The sequence below is a fragment of the Salvia miltiorrhiza genome, unplaced genomic scaffold, assembly GCF_028751815.1.
Source record: "Salvia miltiorrhiza cultivar Shanhuang (shh) unplaced genomic scaffold, IMPLAD_Smil_shh original_scaffold_217, whole genome shotgun sequence".
Taxonomy (NCBI): Eukaryota; Viridiplantae; Streptophyta; class Magnoliopsida; order Lamiales; family Lamiaceae; genus Salvia; species Salvia miltiorrhiza.
The window spans coordinates 272,038-293,979 of record NW_026651503.1 but is presented as its reverse complement, the minus strand read 5'-3'; the positions used below and the strand labels follow the sequence as shown (position 1 = coordinate 293,979).

Below are 21,942 nucleotides of genomic sequence, written 5' to 3'. Positions count from 1 at the left end.
GAAATAACTTAAAATAGAATACATGCCACTAATAATGACGTAAATGAAGTAGTATATAATGAATTGAATGAGAGAGGAAACCTCGCTAGTGATGAAGTTGTGATGGACTTGAACAGAAATTGGAAGGAGATGAAGGATGGAAGTGCAAAGGCTACATATGTAGAGATCACGAGCACAAAAAGGGTAAATGGGCCCTTAAAAAAGATTAAGTAGGAAGCAACAGCCAACTGCCATGGCTCAACCTTAACAGTTGGTCCCACTTAAAGTGAATGCTGCCCATGTCATCCTTCTTCCACGCGCCTACAATACACATTGATTAAGGCCCCTTTAATTACAAACAAAACAAAATTTATTTTAGATATTTTTCGAAAGTCAACAAATTAAACCCAGTCATAACAATTCTCGTAACAATATTTTGGGTGTGAGTTGGCCAAAAACGCTAAGGAATAAATATTTAAGTCTAAAAGTTTTTGGTTCGAATTTTCTGTGGCGCGTAGTTTCTAAATTTTTTATTTAATATTATTAATTTATTTTTTTAAAAAAAATTATTTTGCAAAACCTTTAATTTTGTCAAATTACAAGCACAATTATTGTTTTTGTATTAATTTTAGTGTTTTGATTTAATATTACGATATCGTTTTTCCAAGTTGTGAACGACACATATTTTAAGAAAGTGTGGATAGTAATTGATAGTAGTGGATATTATTATAAATGGAATTTGCGTCTCATTATTATTGTGTATAAAATTTTTGTAGACCCTATTATTATAAATGAAAGTGGAAATGATATCGTGGACGCACCAAAATGAAAAAAATGAAAACAATAGACGAAGTGAGTAATAATTAAAATAATCGGACTACTTTTAACACAATAAAAATAATAATGATGCAATGAGATCGCGAAACTAAAGTAGTGAATGCATGTGTAACTAAACTTTCTGATTAATGTAATAACTCTAGATTTGAAGTGAAAAAATGAAAAGAAAAATTATTCAGTTTCCGAAATAAAAAAAGCATCACATCTGCAAAAATATTAACTAAAGAATCTATTTTGAATTAATAATGATTTTTACAGCTCCAATATGCTGACAATCTCATTATGAAACATAATCATCATATTTTTGTATATAAGATATTTAAAAGCAATATAACAAAAACGAAACATCGAATTACTTTCCCAAGCCAATGGGTTCCTTAGTTCCTAGGATTATAATTAATCATGAATTTTGTAGCCTAAAGTTTCCATTTCTTGTATTGGTTTGAGAGTTCATGGTTGATCACATGGGATTCTTGTAATAGATGTCGTATCCCATTTTTCAGTTTGTTATATACTTTTCAATGTTTTTAATCTTCAATATTAGTTTATTATATTTTAATATAATTTTAAAATACTCCTTATATCTTAAGTTACATAATTATTGGTGACACGAGTTTTAACAAATTTTAAGTGAGTATATTATTAGTGGAAGAAGATGCCCACTTTTATTAGTGGAAGTGGTTAGTCCAATTCAATTTCAATTTCTTAACAAGTTTGGTTTTTGATGTAGTTGATTGGTCCAAGCTCGAAACTATTGAGAACTATATATATATATATAGGGTTGGGTTCCGGTGGATCCCTATGCTTATAATAGATCCGTAGATCAAAATCTAGACCACATATTTATGACATGTGGCGCATCAAGATGGTGACACGTGGCAAGGCATTTGAAGGCAAAATCTGGAGAGGGGTAAAATTGGAATGTAATTTTCGAAATTAAAAAAAAAAAAATAGATTTTCTCAAAATAGGTATATTTTAGATGCATAAAGTTTCATACGAGAATGCATAAACTTTCATATAAAAATGCATAAAGTTTCATATAAAAATGCATAAGATTTCACCCCACCCCCCACACCCCTGAACCCCACCCCACCCCAGAAATCCACCCCCACCCACCCCCTACCCCCCACCCCTCACCCCCCCCAAAAAAAATTATTTTTATTTTTTTAAAAACTAATTTTCTGATCACTGATCCACCCCTACCCCCACCCCCACCCACCCACCCCCCCCCACCAAAATTTTTTTTTTATTTTTTTATTTTCTCAAAAACTGATTTTCTGACCACCCACCCACCCCCCCACCCACCCACCCCCAATTTTTTTTTTTTTGAAAATTAGTTTTTAAAAAAATAAAATAAAAATTTGGGGGTGGGGGGGTGGGTGGGGTGGGGGTGGGGCAGAGGTGGGGTGGCGAAACTACCAGATTTATTAAAATGAAATGCATTTTTTGTATAATTTAATGCATTTTTATGTGAAAACTTTATGCATTTTGTTTGATTTTATATGCATGTGAAACATGCCTATTTTTGGGGGGTGGTAATGGGGAGGGTTGGGGGGTGGTGTGGGCTGGATTGGGGGGCGGTATGGGGTGGGGTGGTGAAAATACCAAAATTCGAAAAATTAAATGCATTTTTCTGTTCAAAGTTATGCATTTCATGTGAAAACTTTATGCATCTTTGTGTGAAACTATATGCATCTAAAATATATCTATTTTGAGAAAATCTAAAAAAAATATATTTTTTTAATTATTAAATCCGAAAATTACATTCCAATTTTACCCCTCCAGATTTTGCCTTGGAATCCTTGCCACGTGTCACCATCTTGATGCGCCACATGTCATAAATGTGTGGTCAAGATTTGGATCTAGGGATCTATTATAAGCATTGGGATCTATATGATCCCATTCCTATATATATATATATATATATATATATATATATATATATATATATATATATGTTAGAGTATTTATATACTCTAAGTTTTGTTGTCATTATGTAGAGTAAAGAAATATCTTCTGGAGTTTCTCAGAATGTCTCTTGTTGGGTTGCTTCTTCAGTCTCTTGTCTGGCAGTTTTTCTCTCTCTACGGGTTTTTAGTTTGAGATAGGCTTGGGCCTTCAAGTTTGCTAAGGAGTCTTTATTCCTAGGGCTTTTATGAACCCTATTTAGTGCTGCCTCAAGTAATCCCTTCGATGAGCCGCCAAGAGCCCAAACCGCCAAGAGCCCAAACTTCTTCTAGGGTTTGGCTATATATTTGGTGATGAAGAGATTTCGTTTTTGCTGCTGATTTTGGTTCTACTCTACTGATTTTTAAGAGTATTTTCGTAGCCTTATCAAGAGCATACAATACATGTAAGTGTGTTCTAGTTTGTGGCTTATTTTCATCTTGTAAGCGTTGTGGGTTGGTTTAGTACTTTGATTCCTTGCTCCAGCCTGTTGGAGTAAGTTTATTTGTTGGATTTAAGCGTTGAATGTGTAGCATTCAAGCTTAGGGAGTGAGTTGTTAATTTGCTCTCAATTATTCATCTTGGTGGAGGTTTTGGAAGATATAGAGGCTAGGGAGAACGAGTCTTCGCGTGTAAGTCCTTTGTATATCTTATCATCACTAGTCACTACAACAAAAAATGGCTTTCCAGACACCAAAAAGTGCCCCAATATGTGCTCTATTGGGGCACTTCTTATTTTCGGGGCACTTAGTACATGTGCCTCCAAGTATCGTGTCCCAATAGGGTTGGGGGCACTTTTTATGTGCCCCGATATCAATAGATTACCCGACAATTTAATATGCCCCGAGATTGATTTGTAGAGGCACATAAAAGTGTCCTTTAAAATATTTCGAATCCTATTGTTAAGTTTATAGGGATATTTATTTGTGCCTTCAAAAGAAATATTGGGGCACTTATTTGTATATTGGGGCACTTAATTGTGTCCTTTGCTTAAGTATCGGGACACAAAATGTGTATCTTAAAGTTCATTTTATGTCCCCAAATTAATGTTATGGGACACTTATTTGTGTCTTTTGCTTAAGTATCGGGACAGTTATTTGTAGCCTTATAATTCGTTTTATGTCTCGAAATTAATATTATGGGACACTTATGTGTCTTAAGATGAACACATGAGACACTTATTTTAACATTCAAAAGAAATTAGAAATACTAATATCCGTAGTATTAAAAAATTTATGCCCCAAAATTACTATATAAAGGCACTTACTGTACAAATACAATCATATCATATTCTTTTGATATATGAATTCAACATTTCAATAACTAAACAATCCAAAATGCAATTCGATATAAATGAAAAGTCCTATCAAATCTAACACCAATTTCAGAAGAGTCATTATCCTCAAAAGCAAGCAACACCTTTCCCCTGTAACCATAGGTTGGACCCCTGCAAAAAATATAGAAAAGACATCACAGGTTAGAGAACATAATCCTTCCACATCGTCCCTCACTAAACTAATCTTTGGTCTTAATTCAAGAAGCTAATGTTAAACAAGCAGAGCATTCTAACCCAAAGATTATAATACGTTGTAAAAAACATTTAGTTGCAATAGAGAAGCTTGCTACAAAACTATAATAAACAAATTAAAGATAAAACCTACACAAGTACAATAAATTTACTCTAAACATGATCAATCAAATATTTCTTGCGCTTCAATAATGCTATGTTGACTGCAACGAAAGAAAACATGGAATTATGTTATCTTTAAAGACGAGAGATAGGCTTACTAGTCACACATACATAAGTAAAGCTGCTGCAAGACTCGGAGTTGGGGCCATCCAAGTTTGTGGTTGGTTCATCCAGTGCAAGTATTCCGCAATTAAGGCAAAAGGTTTCCGCTACTGCCAATCTTATGATAAGTGAAGCAAGAACCTGAAAAAGGACGACGAAACACATTGACCCATAGAAGGCATGAATGAGATGAAGTGATTCAAAGTTCATTCTAGTCATGCCAACTAGCATTTACCTTTTGACCGACACTACACCTTCCTCTCATTTCTAGTTGTGCATCACCAGTTTGCATTAACACCTGCGCTTTGACAAATTAGTTGACGGTACAGTAACATGAAAGACATATAGGTCTAAGACGTAGTACCAAATATACATTAAGCAACATTGAACTAGAATACATTAAGATGTAGTGACACGATTATCAAGTATTAAGTTGCTGATGCACTTCATCCACTAAGGGGCCACGAATAACAGCCAAAGGAACCTGAAAACAGGAAACACATAAAGTTTAACTGCTAACATAAATTTAGATAATAATAAATATAATGTAACTAGACATATAATAACAATTAGCAACATAATAACAAAAACACGAGGAATAAAAAACATAGCAAATATAACTACAATGAAAAAAAAATTCATATCACACCTCTAACTTGAACAATGAAAAAAAAACATAGCAAATATAACTACAATGAAAAAAAAAATTATGAGAGACAACAAACTTAACTAGCAGGCAGCAGTGACTGAAGGGTAATTTTAGTCGTGATTAAGTGCAGAAGAAATTTGAACAAAACCATATAACGCCTATAACTTTGAATAAGCATTGGACCAATGAGAATATGCTAACTTAATATATACTAGTCTTCAGCTAATCATGTCTCTACATCTCACACGAATTCATTAGTGTTTCACCAACACAACTTAAAAATTAAAATAGCTAGCGTTTTCATTTTGAATTGCGATTACAAGTCAAGGAGTCAAGAATACAATGTTAAGAGTTGCCATATACTAAATGATGCTCCTACTTATTTAATGATAATCAATGAATATCCTGTTCCTATCCAACACATAGAAAAATATGCAAAAGTATGATTGCTTGTTAATCATTCAATAATCAGAATCGAGAAAGATGCAAGTGGAATACCTCAACAAAACTTATCCCCTTCTTTGCTCCTACTTGTCCAGCTCTTAGCCCACGAGTCTGCATAAAATGAGGGGAAAAAGAAAAAAAGAATAAGCAAAACCATTATGAGCTTTTAATATCTTGGAGTTCAAGATTTAGAACTGTGGTGTGGGCGGCCAACAGAGACAAACCGCACTCCCAGACACATCTAACAATGATTTAGAATTAAAATTGTGTCACACAAAATGAGCAAGCTTTATTAATAAAGAAATAAAGATATCTTACAATTCCTTGCGGAGCTTTTGAGAGAAAAGCTTACAAGCATCTATGCTCAAGTTAGCAAAATTTACAGAGGAAGAATAATATTAGTCTGATAATCAGACTCAGCATATTAATCAGGATTCTAAGTAGTAGAATTTCTGAAAAAAGCCACCCAATATACATGCTCATTGACAAGAAAAATCACTGAAATTAAAGAAGAAAAATTACTTGGCAGCGGCGGAATCCGACGGCGGCGGAAGAGAGCTTGGCAGCGGCGGAATCCGACGGCGGCGGCAGAGGGCTTGGCAGCGGTGTGGGTGACCAAATCCGACGGCGTCCTATTTAATTGTTTCAATCGTCGGAGGCAGCGGAGGACTTGAAACACTTTAATTGTTTCAATCGGCGAACGAGCTTGAACTGGACATCGTCGGCGAATTGAACGGCGAATTCAAAGTTTGAACGGCGAAGGGAACGGATTGAACTGCACGCCGAGGGGGGGGGGCTGTGAGCGGTTAGGGCAAAATTCAAATTCCCCAAAAAATGCAAAACAGAGACGACGGCGCAGCAGCGGCCTGCGGGATATTGGTGGCGCAGCAGCGGCGAGATATGAGTGAAATCGAAATTTGGGTATTTCACGCAATAGAGAAATATTGTGGGTTTGAGTGAAATTCGAAGTGGGAGAAAGAAGACAGTCGTGTGTTGTAAGTATTTTAATTAGTGAAATATTTAATTATATGCCTCCATATTTAATTACTAGTATTTAACAAGTGTCCCAAAAATATATTTAGAGACACATGATAAAAAATGTCCCTAAATAAGTGTCTCAATACATACTTTTTGTTGTAGTGAGTGGATAATTTACCCTGGGCGTGGCCCCCCAGACGTAGGTTGTTTAACCGAATTGGGTAACCATCTTTGGTGTTCTTGTGTTCTTACTTTTGTGCACAGTTTCAGTTCGTGTCTCTGCCAGAGTTTCTGGTTGAGTCTTTGCACGAGTTTTAACTTCTGTGTGTGCGAGTTTATATGTTTATGGATAGGCGAAAATTTCAATATATATATATATATATATATATATATATATATATGGGAGTGCACCAATGAGTTCCTTTATATGTGGTGAAATCTTAGATTGATTTATGGGTGTTGATTTCATGTATCATATGGCTGATATTTATCTAAAGGGCGAAAATTTAACCAATTTTTTAAATATCGTTATTCATCAGTATATACTACCTTATTCAACACTATATATTGTCTTATTCATTGTACTCATGATCTCATGAAAAATAGCAATCTCGTTGAAGTGCACCCCTATATATAGTTGATTTGGGAAAATTAATTGTGGAAAAAATCGAGAACACATAAAAAATTTATAACAGTGAACAGTAGGTAGAGGAGTTTAATATTGCATCATTAATATACATAATTTGGAAATCAAAATAAAGTTTCCAAGTGAAGTAGAGTGTTTTATTGTATTAAAAAGACAAAACGGCACATAAGATGTCTGTTGTGATTAAAATAGATAGAATGAATGTTTAGTTAAAGGTTGGGCCAGAACTGAGCCTGAAGGTAATCGATGATGTTCTTCTCAACCTGGAAAGCCTTAGCCAACACATCAGGGTTGATCATGGGGTCCGACCCAAACACAGCGTTGGCAATGGTTATGACGCCCGGATTCTGGCTGCCGAAGCCAACAAATGCGACGGCGTTGGTCTTGCCCACATTGAACTGGAAGTGGATGAGACCTTGTGGGAAGATGAAGACGTCCCCCCGGGTTTCAAGTACTTGGTGAAGAGCTTGTTCCTCTGGTTAGGATCGGCGGGATTGGAAGTGACGAAGCCCACATAGAGAGTACCTTCCAACAAAAATAAGGCTTCGGTGGCACGCGGGTGGGTGTGGGGTGGGTTTAACCCGTAGGGGGCATAGTCGATGCGAGCCAATGAAACGCCCAGAGTGTTGAGCCCTGGGAGCTGGTTAACGTTCACTGCAGTCACAGCCGATCCAAGCTGATTCGATGTGTTTCCGGGAATGTTTAGACCCTGAAAAAGGAAATCCTCTGCAACCACCAAGTTCGGGTCCTTGCAAAACTTCCCGTTCACAAAAACTACATGCAAACATATATAACTCTCAACTCATTTATAAATTATAAGCGTAATTAATATTAATACTATTGACTTACCATCAAACTTGTTATCAGGAAGAGCAACACAGAAATCTTGGAGCGGACTGGGATCTGCTGCGTATGCAATTGAAGCCCACCACAACATAACAACAACATTAATGGCGCACAAACCAAAACCCATCTTCATTTTAATTAATTAGCACGCTAGCTTATAGTATTTCTTTATCTTCTTTTTTGCTTTTGTGGCTGTGATGAAAAACTTAGCATGGGAAGCACTCCTTTTTATAGGAGAAATTTGGTAGCCTTGTCCTCAATTGATTTATTTCAAAGTTTTTACCGTCAACACAAGTTTTGCATTTTAAGTTCTAATTAGCTTCTGTTATTTCATAATCATACCTAATACACTAGAAATGCATGCCAATGGCTGGACTTTGATTACAATTTTCCTTCAGTTTATCCCAGTTTCATGCGTCTTTGCTCTCCTAATACATCACCTTCAATTTTAGATAGAATAGAAACTAGTGAAGACAACTAATTTTTTTTAATTAATTACTTAATAACTGTCATGCCTGGCCTCCAAATCGATGTTACGCGCTTATGTTATTTTTCATCCGCACTTTTGGTCTGCGTATGTATGTTATGTGGAAGAGATGCATGAGTCTACGATGGCATGCAGAGGCAGTTGGTTGAACACAATCTGATTGGTTCAAGATTTGCATAAGGATCGATGCATATATAGGGGAGCGCTCCAATGAGACCCTTATTTGTCGTGAGACACTGAGACCTTTATTTTTCAATTAATAAGACATATATACTGATGAACAAGGCAGTATATATTGATGAACAATGCAGTATATACGGATGAATAACGAAATTTAAAATATTTCACTCCCTAGATGATTCGAACTCTGATAAAAAAATTCACCCTCTAAGTATAATATCAGCCATAAGATTGATAAAAAAATTCACCCTCTAAGTATATACTTTTTAAAAACTTTAATTTTTTGAAATAAAATTAAATGTAATTGATAGTATTATAATAAATTTTATTTTTATAAAAAATATTTTTAAAATAATAGATATAAGCATGGGACACAGTGGTACACATAAGATTGTGGGACACTGAATCTCATCCCCCTATATATATATATATAAAACTTGATGTAATTTTCAACGAAATTTTTTATTTTTCGTGAGAAATAAAAATAATAAATAATATATGTACTTGCACGTGTGGTTCTTGGTCCACACCTATGTTTATAACGTGTTTTCACAACTATGATGCACATTAAGTTTGACGAAATAAACAAGAAGACAATTAGCTTCATATATAGTTACAACGTGTTTTCGCAACTATGTTACAGACATGTGTATTTCTTTTTATAAAAGTTATACATTTTTACTTATTTTAGTTTCTAAGAAATGTTTAGTAATTCAATATATATATATGAATGAGATCGTATAATAGCCAATCTTTAGATAGTATACAGTATTAATTTTGGATCATACATCTATATTATATAGTATAAAAGAGCAGTATAACGGCTACTTTTTCTCCACCAAAATTTCTCTCTCCTCACTTTTCTTTTTTTATTTTGATTCTCTTTTAAAAATCATAAACTTTGATTAATAAAAAATATTCAATATGGATGTTAAATTAAAGATGATGACAAGATCTTTAATTTGATGTAAAAATTATATAAAATAAATTTAAAATAAATATGTTATTATCATTTAAAGTCACAAAATTATTTTTTCTCTCTTCTCTCTCATCTATCATCTTCTCTCTCCTATCTTCTTTCTTTAAATGCTACGTTTCTTCATTTTTTTTTCTATTTCATTCTTTTTTCTATTTTTATTTTATTTTTTTGTTAGAAATTATTTTTAATATTTTTTATTTATATTTTTTTCTATTATAAAAATTTAAGGCAACTAAAAAGATTAAACTTATATTTGTTCATTTTTATCAATTATAAATAATTAATTGGTTGTTCAAAAATTGAAAATTCAAATGTTTCAGATTCATGTGTTTATTGAGATCATGTTGTTCATAACTTCGATTTTTTATTGAGATTTATGTTTGCATTTATTTATATTTAAATTATATTTAATATATGTATTTATTTATTTAAAATATCGTTCAATTTCAACATTGGTCGTGCATCGAGCGAGCATACTAGTTTTTATTTATATAACACTCAAAAAACGTGACACGTGGTAGAGGGCTTTCAAGACCTTAATTTCAAAGTAAAATCCGCGTAGGAGTAAAATCGGAATAAAATTTTTAGATAATAAAAAAATAATTATTTTTTTATTTTTATTTTTTGAAGTTTACATATCTTTGATGCATAAGTTTGTACATAAAAATTCATAATATTGTACACAAAAATGCATTGCATTTTGCAACCGATCATGTATTGCTCGCCCCTAATCAATTTTTTTATTATTATTATTTTTAAGCTGACATGCTTTTATGCATAACTTTTCACACATAAGAATAAACATTGTACTAAAAAATGCATTGCATTATGCGACCAATCGGGTACCTCTGATCGATTGCAAAATGTAATGTATTTTTGTGTGCAAACTTAGTTATGCATTCAAAATATGTGAGTTTCAAAAAATTCAAAAAAATATACTCCCTCCGTCCGCCAAGATTATGTAAAGATTACTATATTTGGCGTCCGCCAAGATTATGTCACTTTCCTTTTATGGCAATGGTCTCACCATCCTCTTTAATATTTTATCCTTACTAACACTCTTTATTTACAAAAAACCCACTCAAAATTCAATCTTAACCACACATCTCATAAAGTGGTGAGACCCTTTCTCCACTACTTCAAAATCATCATCAATTTTATTAAATTCCGTGCCCAAGCAATTTTACATAATTTTGGCGGATGGAGGGAGTATTTTTTAATATTTTAAAAATTTATTTCGATTTTATTCATGCACGTATTTTGCCTTGAAAGTATTCTGCTATGTGTCACGTTCTTAGCGTGTCACATGTACAAAATGTGTGATCTATATTTGTACTATATAATGTGTATTATTATTTTCGTATATGATAAGAATACTTATATATCTACTTTTTTTTCATCCAGATATATCTTTTTCTTTTAGATTATGATAAATTTGTCTTCTTTCAGGGAGCTAATTAAATTCATGAATTTTTATGTGCCGCAGGCCCCGCACGTTGTTTAACTTGTTTAAAATTTTTGTGTGCTTGTGTTGGTCAAGCGGTAAGGAGTTAATGTCTAAAGCTACAGGTCTAGGGTTTGAGTTCCTTGTGGCACGACCTTTAATTTTTTTTTTAATATTATTAATTTATCAAAAAAAAAGATGAAAATTGTAAAATCCAGTTGCGAAGTTTGAAATAATTAAACACAATTTTTTAAAGTTACTGTTAGCAGTTAGTATTCCCTAATCCCCTCAAATATTTTCAAAATAGATAATGATACTAATTTTAATAAAATATAATTATGTCTTTTACAAATAAAAAATAAATCTCATATAAAATAAAGATTTTCTTTTAAAACAAAAATAAAAAGTTATTTTCTTTTTTAGCAAAAAATATTGGACATGATTGGATTCGAATCCAATATCATTTTAAACCATTATTGAATACTCTACCAGTTGAGCTGCATCTCCTAAAAAAAGAAAGAAAGAGTTAAAATTGTACGAAGAATAGTGAGTGGATTTATTTTCTAAAATAAGTTGAGAATATATATTGGGAACGGATCAGAATTAAAAGAAAAGTCTAAGCGAGTACTCTATCTTTATTAGTACTAATACTTTATTTTGCGTCTATTATTTTGCGTACATTATTTTGCGTCTATTTATTAATTTGAATTTAATTGTAATAATAATATATTAATTGAGCGTGAGGGATATACAGCATAGATGTATCCGCATTGATTTGAATCCCTGAAATAGTGAGCGTGATGTGCAGTTTGGAGAGACGCGGCGATGTTTTCATCCTCACAATCAGCGGCGACGACCAGCACCGCCTCAACCCCCAACTCATCGACTCTATCCGGGCGGCGCTAGCCCGGGTGAAGTCGGAATCCTGCGCCCTCATCACCACCGCTCAGGGTAACTTCTTCTCCAACGGCTACGACCTCCAGTGGGCACTATCCGACCCGGCCCGAATCCGCCCCAAGATCATGTCCAAGAAGCTCCGCCTCTTGGTGGAGGACCTAATTTCCCTCCCCATGCCCACAATCGCCGCCCTCAACGGCCACGCCTCCGCCGCCGGCTTCATCCTGGCCCTCAGCCACGACTACCTCCTCATGCGTAAGGACAAAGGCTATCTCTACATGAGCGAGCTCGACATTGGTTACGCAATCCCCCAATGGTTCGTGCAGGTCGTCAAAAGCAAGATTGGGTCCCCCAAGATTTGTAGGAGCGTGGTTATGACGGCGGCCAAGATCACGGCGGAGATGGGGGTCGCCTGGGGGATTGTGGATTCGGCCCACGACGGCGCTGAGGCGACGGTGGACGCGGCGGTGAAGCTGGGGACGGATTTGATGAGCAGGAAGTGGGATGGGGAAGTGTACGCCGCTAACCGGAGAGTCGTGTTTGCTAACGTGTTGGCGGTGCTCGGCTCCGATGAGTCTGTTGGGGATTCCGGCGATGCTGACGTGGCTTCAAGATTGTGATTTTCTGACTCACCCATACCACACAACTTTGAATTATCCCCTTTTCTTTTCTGGTTGATGAGAGGAGAAGTCATTCATCTGCAGATTGATGTGTTTGTGTAAAACTATAGTACTACTTTTAAACTTTATTATAGTGGTTATATGTGACTATTTTGGAGATACATATGATTTGAAATGAAACGTTCTGATCATTTTTAAGTAGTTATTCTTCAAGTTGGTTAAATTGTTAGGTATTTTGAGTATCTGTATTAGATTTGAGAATGGAAGTTGTGGTATGTAATGTTAATAAGAGTACTATATGTTTCTTACAAAGTGCTTAATTTCTCTGTCACCCAGCTTGGTAGATATATTGGATCTCACGTTTGAACTCTGTTTTTGAGTTGTTATAGTTTCAAGGAAATGATGTAAGTAGTAATTATGTGGTGCTGCCTTGATTCTGCTAGAGTGTCGAGGCAAGAGTAGTCGGATTTTGTAGATATCAGCAGCAGGATCTTCTATATCAATACACTAAATAAAAAAGGACAACCATATATATATATATAGAGTTATGTGTCAGCCCAGGAGACTAATTATAGGATGAGACGAATAACTGTGAGATGAAAAACAGAGAATACATCAAACGGCAAACACAAGTTTATTATTGCATCATCACATGAGAAATAATTTGAAAATACAAACTTTACCAAGTAAAGACTGAATTTATTGAATTAAGAAGACACAACATCTAATGCGTGTCTATCTTAGGGAATAAAATAAAATAAAATAGGCAGAGTATGTTTAGTTCAAGGGATTAATTCTAAAATTGGGTTTGGAGGTAATCGATGATGTTCTTGTCAACTTGGAATGCTTTGGCCAAGACATCAGGGTTGATCTTAGGGTCGGAGCCAAACACAGCGTTGGCAATGGTTATGGTACCGGGATTCTGGCTGCCGAAGCTGACAAATGCAACAGCGTTGGTCTTGCCGACGTTGAACTGGAAGTGGATGAGACCCTGTGGGAAGACGAACACATCTCCAGGGTACAAGTACTTGGTGAAGAGCTTGTTCTTCTGGTTAGCAGCCGCGGGATTCGACGTGACGAAGCCGACATATAGAGTGCCTTCCACCAACACCAAGGCTTCGGTAGCACGCGGGTGGGTGTGGGGTGGGTTTATCCCGTAAGGGGCGAAGTCGATGCGGGCCATGGAAACGCCCAGAGTGTTGAGCCCTGCAAGCTGGTTAACGTTCACGGGAGTCACCACCGATCCAACCTTGTTGGAAGTGTTTCCGGCCTTGTTTAGACCCTGGAAAAGGAAATCCTCCGCAACCACCATGTTTGGGTTCTTGCAAAACTTGCCGTTTACAAAAACTGCATGCAAACATTTGCTCATATTTAATCAAAATTGAGTAATAGTAATAGGATGATGTAGGGGTGATCATATTTAATTGAATTACCAGCGGATTGTGCATCAGGAACAGCAACGCAGAAATCCTGAAGCTGGCTTGGATCTGATGCATATGCAACCAAAGCCCACGACGAAACAAGAAAAATGGCGCACAAACCAAAACCCATCTTCATTTTACTAATCTGATTTATTTTCTTTTATCTGTGATGGAAAACTTAGCACGACAAATACCTCTTTTTATAGGAGTGAAAAACAACTAGCTATATTTCTTCAACTCTCATCATATCCTTTTTCTTGTATTTGAAGTTTTCTGGCGAAACCGTCAAGGCTCTTATTTCATCATACCTTAGCTAATATACATCAGCGGCGGCCAAGTTATTTCACTATTTTTTAATCTTTCTTCATATATATGTAGACTCTTTCAATCTTCAATCAACAGTAAGAAAGAATAAACATTGATGATCCATCATTTCACTACAAGTCATAATGCACAACACCAGCAATTTTGTATATGGTTGCAGCTAAATTTTTTTTTTAGATAAGGTCACATATTTTGATAACTTTTCTCTACTCCATCTTCCAAATAAAATGGAGCTACAACTCAAACTTAAGTGATATTCAAACTCAAAATCTCTCCATACACGCACACTTTATTCTATATATATTTTCGAGTGAGTTGCTGATCATTACTAGCTTTCCCTTGGCCAAATCATATGACCAAATTGCCAAAATGCAGCATGTTATCAAACCAACCCAATCCACTCATAATCAAGCAAGACTTAATTAGTCTTCGGGGCTCAATATTAGTAGAAAACTTTTCACAAATGGCTTAGAAAATTTAAGTTAGGTTTTGGATTAGATATTGACTCACCATATCAATCTCACACTAATTTCTTTTATTAGCTAGTTTCGCTGACCAAGATATATACATATCAAGGAAGATAGTATTTTAATTCATTAGATCAGGTCTCTACTTACTATTCTTTATGAAATAGTAATAAATATGTATTAATATAAAATTATTGGATGCTTAATTGAAAAGAACCACGATTTGTACACGTCTATGCTGTGACGTATGACTGTTTGAATTCAGCAAGAATGAATCTCGATTACATTGGCTAGTAAAGGTTACTTCTAAAGCACACAGTTGAGGAGGTCTGAACGGCAAAATTGAGGCACCAAAGACTATCTCTTTTTAAGAGCTAGGTCATTGGTTCAAGTTGGAGCGGTGACATCTTGTATCTCTAAATTTAAAAAATCTAAAGCACGTTGTATTAGACAATTTGGTTGGTTTAAATATCGAGCCAAAGTTACTGAATTGTCACTTTGACTGTATAGAAAATGGTGCGACCATGTCAAAGTTTGATGTGGTTTTTATGGCTAATTGGGTAGGATTATGTTCGAACAAGTTGATGATATATGTGATGGTGCCCAAGAATATTCAAAATAGATCTAATTAACCTATTGGCCAATCTAGTTAAGTTTGTTCAATAAATTACCTGCAGACAATAGTTATTTGATATAGATATTTATACATTTAAAAATTTCAATCCAATATTTTCTTGTAATTCTAATAATCCACTGTTCGTTTTTCCGGGAACAACGTTTAATACAGTATTTCTTCAAAGTTGTATTTTATTAGTACAGTAATTCCTGTTTTAAGGTACAATTGTCAATTACATTAAGGCCCTGTTTACTTTGCATGATAAGGCTGGATAAATGAAAATTATCCAACCTAATCCTCTGATAAATATCAAAATTATACATTTTAACCTTCAATTCTAAACCCTACTTCATTCTCTCCTCCAGATTTCTATCGGCTACTAGATTTCTCCTGTTAGCAATGGTAGATTATTTATATCCCACTTTTTAGTCCATACTTAATCATGCAAAGTAAACAAAGGATTAATAGATAAATTTTATCCTAGCTATCAACCATATAATATCATGCAAAGTAAACACCCCCTAATAGAGTTTAAACGTGGTTTGATTAGTTACGATTTTTTCTTTACGGTTTTACTCTGAACATCAATTTTTTTTACAAATATGTTCTCAAATGCATTCAAGGGAATCAAGAGTATGGGTTTATTTAATTAACTAATAGAAAGAACACACATTGTATGTGTTATTGATCATTAGTCTAATTAAAATGTAATATTATTTTTTCTAGTAAATAGTGTTTGCATTACTCACAATCCATGAACTTCACATTCGTAAATTATTAGAGTTGGATAATTGTATTAAATTTCACAATATGTAGGAATTAATTAATATCACAAATTTTAAAAAATTATTCTTTTCATGGTTAATATAAAATCAAATATAGATTTTTAATGTATATTTAATGAATTAATATACTGCTATAGTATTTTTAAAATCTAATTCTTTTTCACTTTTACTACAAATATATTTTTTAATGTAAGGATGAAAGATTAGTTTAGTTCTTATTGATTGATGAAATTATAAATAAATTTGATTTCAAGAATGAAAAATTAAGATAATGATATATAACATGAAATCTAGATATATATAAAATAGATTAAGTGTAATCTCTAATGAATTGATATATTCTTATAAATATTTAATAATATATATATATATATATATATATATATATATAATTTACAAATTTATCCTTAAACTAAAATATATAATAGGGATATAATAGACAATCTATATTTTGTATCTAAGGCACTTTTATTAGTAGTATAGATTTAGATTATTACATCTATATATATATATATATTTAGTTGCAATTATTTACGCAACTTGTTTATACTATACAAATTAAATAGGGTTGGAATTAAATCTACCCACATCAATAAAACATCTTATAAAACTACCCACTTTGAAAGTCAAAGACCGAAAAGTACACTTGATGGTGATGGCTTGCTTGGTTTTTTGTAAAAGTTCTTACACTTTTCTTACACAAGTACAATTGTGTAAGAAAATGTGTAAGATAGGTAGTTAAAAATGCACAAAACCAGATAAATGTGCAATTATTGTAAGATGATTGACGTATAATGCCCTAAGTTTGAAAATAATGAAGGTAAGTTTGTGTATAATAAAACAGTAATACGAGGATGTAAAAAATTGTACTTTGTATATTTGGAAACAAAAAAAAATTCTGAACCTAATGTATACATTATCCGCCAGTAAAAAATAGCCGCTCGCAAAAGCCGAATATACTTAAAGTACAATTTTTTACATCCTCCTATTACTTTTTTATTATACACAAACTTATCCTCATTTTGTATTTCTTTTTTTAAAATACATTCTATGAAGTAGAAATACATAATAGGCTTGTATTTAGACAAATTTGGATTATAGTGGTGTAATAAGTCTCGAATTTTTGATTTTATTTTATTTAACATGAATTAATATAGCCTAACACATAAAATAATAGAAAATGTTGGATAAAAAAAATATATAATCATATATTATGAAACAGTACAATATTAGAGAGCCTACCATATACTTATCCGCCAGTAATTCATATCCGTTAGAATTAGCCGCGTGAAAGAAACCCTAAGCGGCTACTTCTAGCGGATACTTTTTACTGGCGGATAATAGTACCATGTCAGTTATAATTGGTTTTTATATCACAATATATATAAATTTTATTTATTAGAGTTCATATTAATGGTTGTTGTATTTTTTTCAATTTTGAAGAGCTAAAGCTAATTCAATTGTGATTGGACAATTCAACCGGCAACTCTAGGATGGGAATCTATAGGCTTTGCAGAAAATTGTAATTCACGGGTATTGGAATAGAGCGGGCACGGCTTTTGTGGGATTTCTTTGATCACATTGAAGATTTGATATGGTCAAAAAATTGGGTAGGGCCCATTAGGGTAATTTTTTATGTTAAATTAGGGTAGAAGGTTGAGAAGCAGCCGCATCATCATTTGTTCAAGCGGATACTGAATTTTTTCGTGTGAGAGTGAGAAGCAGCCGCTGTTTCATTTTTTCAAACGATACTTCATTCGGTCTTTCTTCAAATCCATTCACGCCATGGCTTCTTCTTCAAACCAAGTAAGTATACTACATTTTTAAGTATTATTTGGTATATGTTCGGCCAAGTAAGTTTATTTGTTATTTGTTTTTTATATGTTAGATATATTTATATGTTAAGAATCTATATGTTTTGTATATGTTTCGAATTTTGTATATTTGTAAGTAAGTATATGTTTTGTATGTTTCGAATTTTTATATGTTTTGTATATGGGTGAATTTTTATGTTAGAATCATTATGTTAGAATTTATATGTTTTTAGGTTAGAATTTATATGTTTCGAATTTTTATATGTTTTGTATAGTATTGAATTTTGATTTAGATATAGTATTTGTTAGATTTATTTATATGTTTCGTATATGTTAGATATAGTGTAGTTGAGTGTTGTTACAAGTTTGAGTATAGTTTCAGTGTTGTTAGAATTTTTATTTAGTTGAAGCATATTTAGATATATTTAATCGTCTATTTAGATCATTAGGTTAATTTTACTGTATTACGCATAAAATAATAACGTTTTTTGGGTTATTCAGAATTTAAAAATTTATAACATAATAATAAAAAAATATGTAAGCATAATTAACTAATAGCCGCCAGTAATTAATTTTTTTAAGAAGTAGCCGCCGGGTTTGAAAAAACTCAGCGGCTACTTCTTAAAAATATTATTTACTGGCGGATATTTGTTAATTCGGGTTCTATATTTTTTTATTTATGTTTCTAGTAATTTAATAGTTAATTATGCATTATTATTAGTTGATGTTTGTTAATTCATTATGTTTTGTAAATTGAGTTATTTTTTGTATTGAATAGGTCCGTTATTCGAGGCCCGAGCAAATCAATCGTCCAACAGTTGAGATCAGTACGTACAACAATCTTAGGTACTTGTCGACAGTAGTCCTGAGACTAAACGAAATTGGCGGTTTTGCACTGGAGAATACGTTCAGGCATGGGTGCTTTGGGATGATGTTGGATTGGCAGCCGGGCCAGAAGTGCAATGCTGCATTGCACCATATTGTCTCTCGTCATCTTAAGATCACGATAGACGATGAGGATGATGAGATCTGCTTCTACATCAACGGGAGGAAGGTTGACTTTACTCCGAGAGATTTCGCTCTCGTGACAGGATTGGTCTTTGGGGATGATCCTTTTGACCCCGAAGCTGAGCACGATCTGAGCGAGGCTCGGACATTTATACAATTTTGCCGCTCTAAGCATGTGTCAGTGCGGGACCTGGCGGATATATATTTCAACACCGCCAATCCAGTGGTTGACCCCGACAACGGGTTCTACCTCCGTGTGGCCCACTTGTTGGTGCTACACGCATTTGTATTAGGAGTGGACGTGCGACGACCCGTGCAGCCCTGGACTTGGAAGCTGGTGGATGATTTGAGGGCCTTTTCCAGATTTCCTTGGGGATCGTGCGCGTATAGGAGCTTGAACTACAGGTTGAAGAACACCACAATTAACGAGGATGTTAAAAAGTACCACTTCTACGGTCCTTCTTGGGCCCTATTCATTTGGGGTCTTGAGAAAATTCTCAACTTGGGCCCAGCCATAGCCATATGCAATGCGGGAGTTTACCCTAGATTTCGGAGGTGGACGTTCGTGAAGACCAAGTTCGATGGGTTACAGAGTTTATTTGAGTCTCCGGTAATAATTTAGTTGTTTATTTGTTAATATTATTTTATTTTATGAATATTAATGTTTAACTACATTTATTTTGTTTCTAGGAGAACGGGATATGGGAGATGATCCCCGATGAGTACGAGGCCACGACATCTTACTGGCTATCGGTGGCAGGCGTCAATGCCGGGCTAGGGGTTCGAGTACCAGAGTCGGGAGTCTTTGGTCATAGGCAACCTCGGGCGCGCGACACTGGTGGGGACCGCAACGAGGATGCTCCTGAGCATCAACCACGGCGTCGCAGTACGAGACAGGATACTGGCAAGCGCCCGAGACGACTAATAGTGGACACCTCATCGAGCAGCAGCCATCACGATCAGAGCATTGGGGGCGATCACCCCGTTGATTCTGGTCGAAGGTCTCACAGTCACAGAGCCCCGAGGCCTAGGCACGAGGATGCTCCTGCACCATCACAGTGGAGCGAGCAGGATTGGCAGCGCATGCAGCACATGATGCGCGAGAGTGAGGGACGGATAGCGAGGAACGTGGAGGACAGCCTGTTCAGGAGGATTAAGAATTGGTTCGAGGAGAAGTTGGATGCTATGCGTTGCCGATGCTCGCATAGCACTGATGTTCACGTGCCCAGACCTGCTCCACGATCTCACTCTGACAGGAGACGCGAGCCCGAGCCTGACTCCGATCCGGCGCAGCGTACATCCTCAGAGGCCCCATCGCATCACTGATCCCCTGCACACGAGTCTCCTGCACGAGAGGTGGGACAGACTACTGGTGATGCCATGCACACCCCGCAGTGGCAGCATGATCCGTTTGGTGGCCCGACTAGTTTTGGGGATGTGCAGACTCCGCACATGGGTGTCCACCACTTGCCCACATTCGAGGCGTCCAGTTCTTATGGTGGGCCACGCTACTCGTGGGCTGAGCCGGGCACGAGTTCAGCATACCCTTTTGAGCCGGCCCGTTCTTCGGCTCCGATCCTTACTCAAGATCAGATGCACGAGTATTGGAAGCAGATTAGTGGGGTATGTTGTCGTTGCATTAAATTTACAAGTCATTTAAATTATGTCAACATTGTTTAACTTGTGTTGTTTTAAGTGAATTATAAGGAGTTTCTGAGGCAGTAGCTGTTGTTCCCCTCAGTATTTGTGCACCAGACGTTCCACGCAGAAGCCGCCGAGAACGGTATGTTGATGGGTTTGAGCGTATGATGGAAGCTGGCCGCCGTGGACACTACCAGACGGTGTCGGTGGCAGAGAGCGAGCACCCTCTCCCGTATAACTTTTGGACCACTATGCAAAACACGAGGACTGACCTCACGTCCAATGTTGGTTAATTTATGAATCAGTTGTTATCATGTAAGTCTGGTCACTTATTACTAACATTTAAGTACGTGCAGGTTGTTGATATGTACATGATGACGATGAGATCGAGGTTGATGAGGGGTGATGACTTGATAGACGGTGTTGATGCGAGGACCACTATCATATTGGATACAGAATTATTCGTAAGCATTTAATTAAATATTATGTTGTTATAATCAAATATGCTTTTAATATAATGTTTAATTGCTGCAGAAATATTTCGATGATGAATTCACGGAGTTGCTAAAAGCGTGGCGCACTATGTTTCCCTCGAGGGCAGAAGGACGGCTTGCGAAGTCCGACACAGTTTTTGCTTCGTGGGAACCGCATCCCAAGAAGATGTATCTGGTGCATGGGCATGGGGTATCTTCGACTCATGGCTCTTGGATGCACGCCACAACGGTACACATATATATCTACAGTATAAATATGTTGGAGTAGTTCATTTTTTATTTCCTCTTCACCAATTGCATTTGCGTGTGCAGCTCATTTTGCCTATATATGTGTGTGGACGTTACATTACATGCCGAGTGGATTTGCTGAGGGGTATTTGCGACATCTTCGATTCGCAGTTGTCCAAGACCCTGGCGCAGAAGCGCTTCGATGTGATCACCGCCCTATATCCGCTGCAGTGCCTGTTGGGTAAGCTGTTTGACGTGTCCCAGTGGTTCGAAAGGACACAGATTGTCCAAACCCCGTTGGAAAACCTCGCATGGCGAAGGTTGAAAATCCAATATGCCGAGGAGAATGAGCAGTTTCAGCAGCCAGATCAATGCAGCTCCGATGTTTATGCGTGCATGTATGTGGAGCGTCTGATAT

The 21,942-nt window shown here is 35.6% G+C and overlaps 3 protein-coding genes and 1 pseudogene across 5 annotated transcripts; 1 reads left to right on the top strand and 3 right to left on the bottom strand.

Annotated features, from left to right (window-relative positions):
• Positions 1 to 3,964: 3,964 nt before the first annotated feature.
• On the bottom strand, positions 3,965 to 6,648 carry LOC131003495 (DNA repair protein RAD50-like). Of its 3 annotated transcripts, none has more exons than XR_009094693.1 (6): positions 6,172 to 6,644; positions 5,704 to 5,760; positions 4,955 to 5,040; positions 4,792 to 4,854; positions 4,566 to 4,697; positions 3,965 to 4,211 (listed from the first exon to the last, which is right to left on the bottom strand). XR_009094693.1 is itself a non-coding variant. In XM_057929984.1 (6 exons), exons 3-6 carry the CDS (start codon positions 4,954 to 4,956, stop codon positions 4,167 to 4,169), a joined length of 276 nt encoding a protein of 91 aa, XP_057785967.1. In that variant the 5' UTR covers positions 4,957 to 5,040; positions 5,704 to 5,760; positions 6,172 to 6,648; the 3' UTR covers positions 3,965 to 4,166. The 3 variants fall into 3 exon arrangements, 2 of the variants coding, with proteins under 2 accessions (XP_057785967.1, XP_057785968.1); XM_057929984.1 differs by having other exon boundaries at positions 4,921 to 5,040; positions 6,172 to 6,648; XM_057929985.1 differs by having other exon boundaries at positions 4,930 to 5,040; positions 6,172 to 6,648.
• Positions 6,649 to 7,482: 834 nt separating this feature from the next.
• LOC131003494 (putative germin-like protein 2-1) lies at positions 7,483 to 8,302 on the bottom strand (annotated as a pseudogene).
• Positions 8,303 to 11,819: 3,517 nt separating this feature from the next.
• On the top strand, positions 11,820 to 12,924 carry LOC131003491 (enoyl-CoA delta isomerase 1, peroxisomal-like). Its single transcript, XM_057929982.1, has one exon. It carries the CDS (start codon positions 12,010 to 12,012, stop codon positions 12,724 to 12,726), a length of 717 nt encoding a protein of 238 aa, XP_057785965.1. The 5' UTR covers positions 11,820 to 12,009; the 3' UTR covers positions 12,727 to 12,924.
• A 413-nt stretch (positions 12,925 to 13,337) lies between these two features.
• On the bottom strand, positions 13,338 to 14,879 carry LOC131003492 (putative germin-like protein 2-1). Its single transcript, XM_057929983.1, has 2 exons — positions 14,160 to 14,879; positions 13,338 to 14,073 (listed from the first exon to the last, which is right to left on the bottom strand). Exons 1-2 carry the CDS (start codon positions 14,281 to 14,283, stop codon positions 13,523 to 13,525), a joined length of 675 nt encoding a protein of 224 aa, XP_057785966.1. The 5' UTR covers positions 14,284 to 14,879; the 3' UTR covers positions 13,338 to 13,522.
• Between the last annotated feature and the right edge of the window lie 7,063 nt (positions 14,880 to 21,942).

What these genes read in the sequence shown, in the direction of transcription:
- LOC131003491 (XM_057929982.1), top strand. Translation starts at nt 12,010, where the DNA reads ATGTGCAGTTTGGAGAGACGCGGCGATGTTTTCATCCTCACAATCAGC.
- LOC131003495 (XM_057929984.1), bottom strand. Translation starts at nt 4,956, where the DNA reads ATGTATTCTAGTTCAATGTTGCTTAATGTATATTTG. An exon ending in TGTTGCTTAATGTATATTTG is followed by an intron (nt 4,855 to 4,920) that starts GTACTACGTCTT and finishes GTCAAAGCGCAG; the next exon opens with GTGTTAATGCAAACTGGTGA. An exon ending in CTTGCAGCAGCTTTACTTAT is followed by an intron (nt 4,212 to 4,565) that starts GTATGTGTGACT and finishes TATTTTTTGCAG; the next exon opens with GGGTCCAACCTATGGTTACA.
- LOC131003492 (XM_057929983.1), bottom strand. Translation starts at nt 14,283, where the DNA reads ATGAAGATGGGTTTTGGTTTGTGCGCCATTTTTCTTGTTTCGTCGTGG. An exon ending in TCCTGATGCACAATCCGCTG is followed by an intron (nt 14,074 to 14,159) that starts GTAATTCAATTA and finishes GTTTGCATGCAG; the next exon opens with TTTTTGTAAACGGCAAGTTT.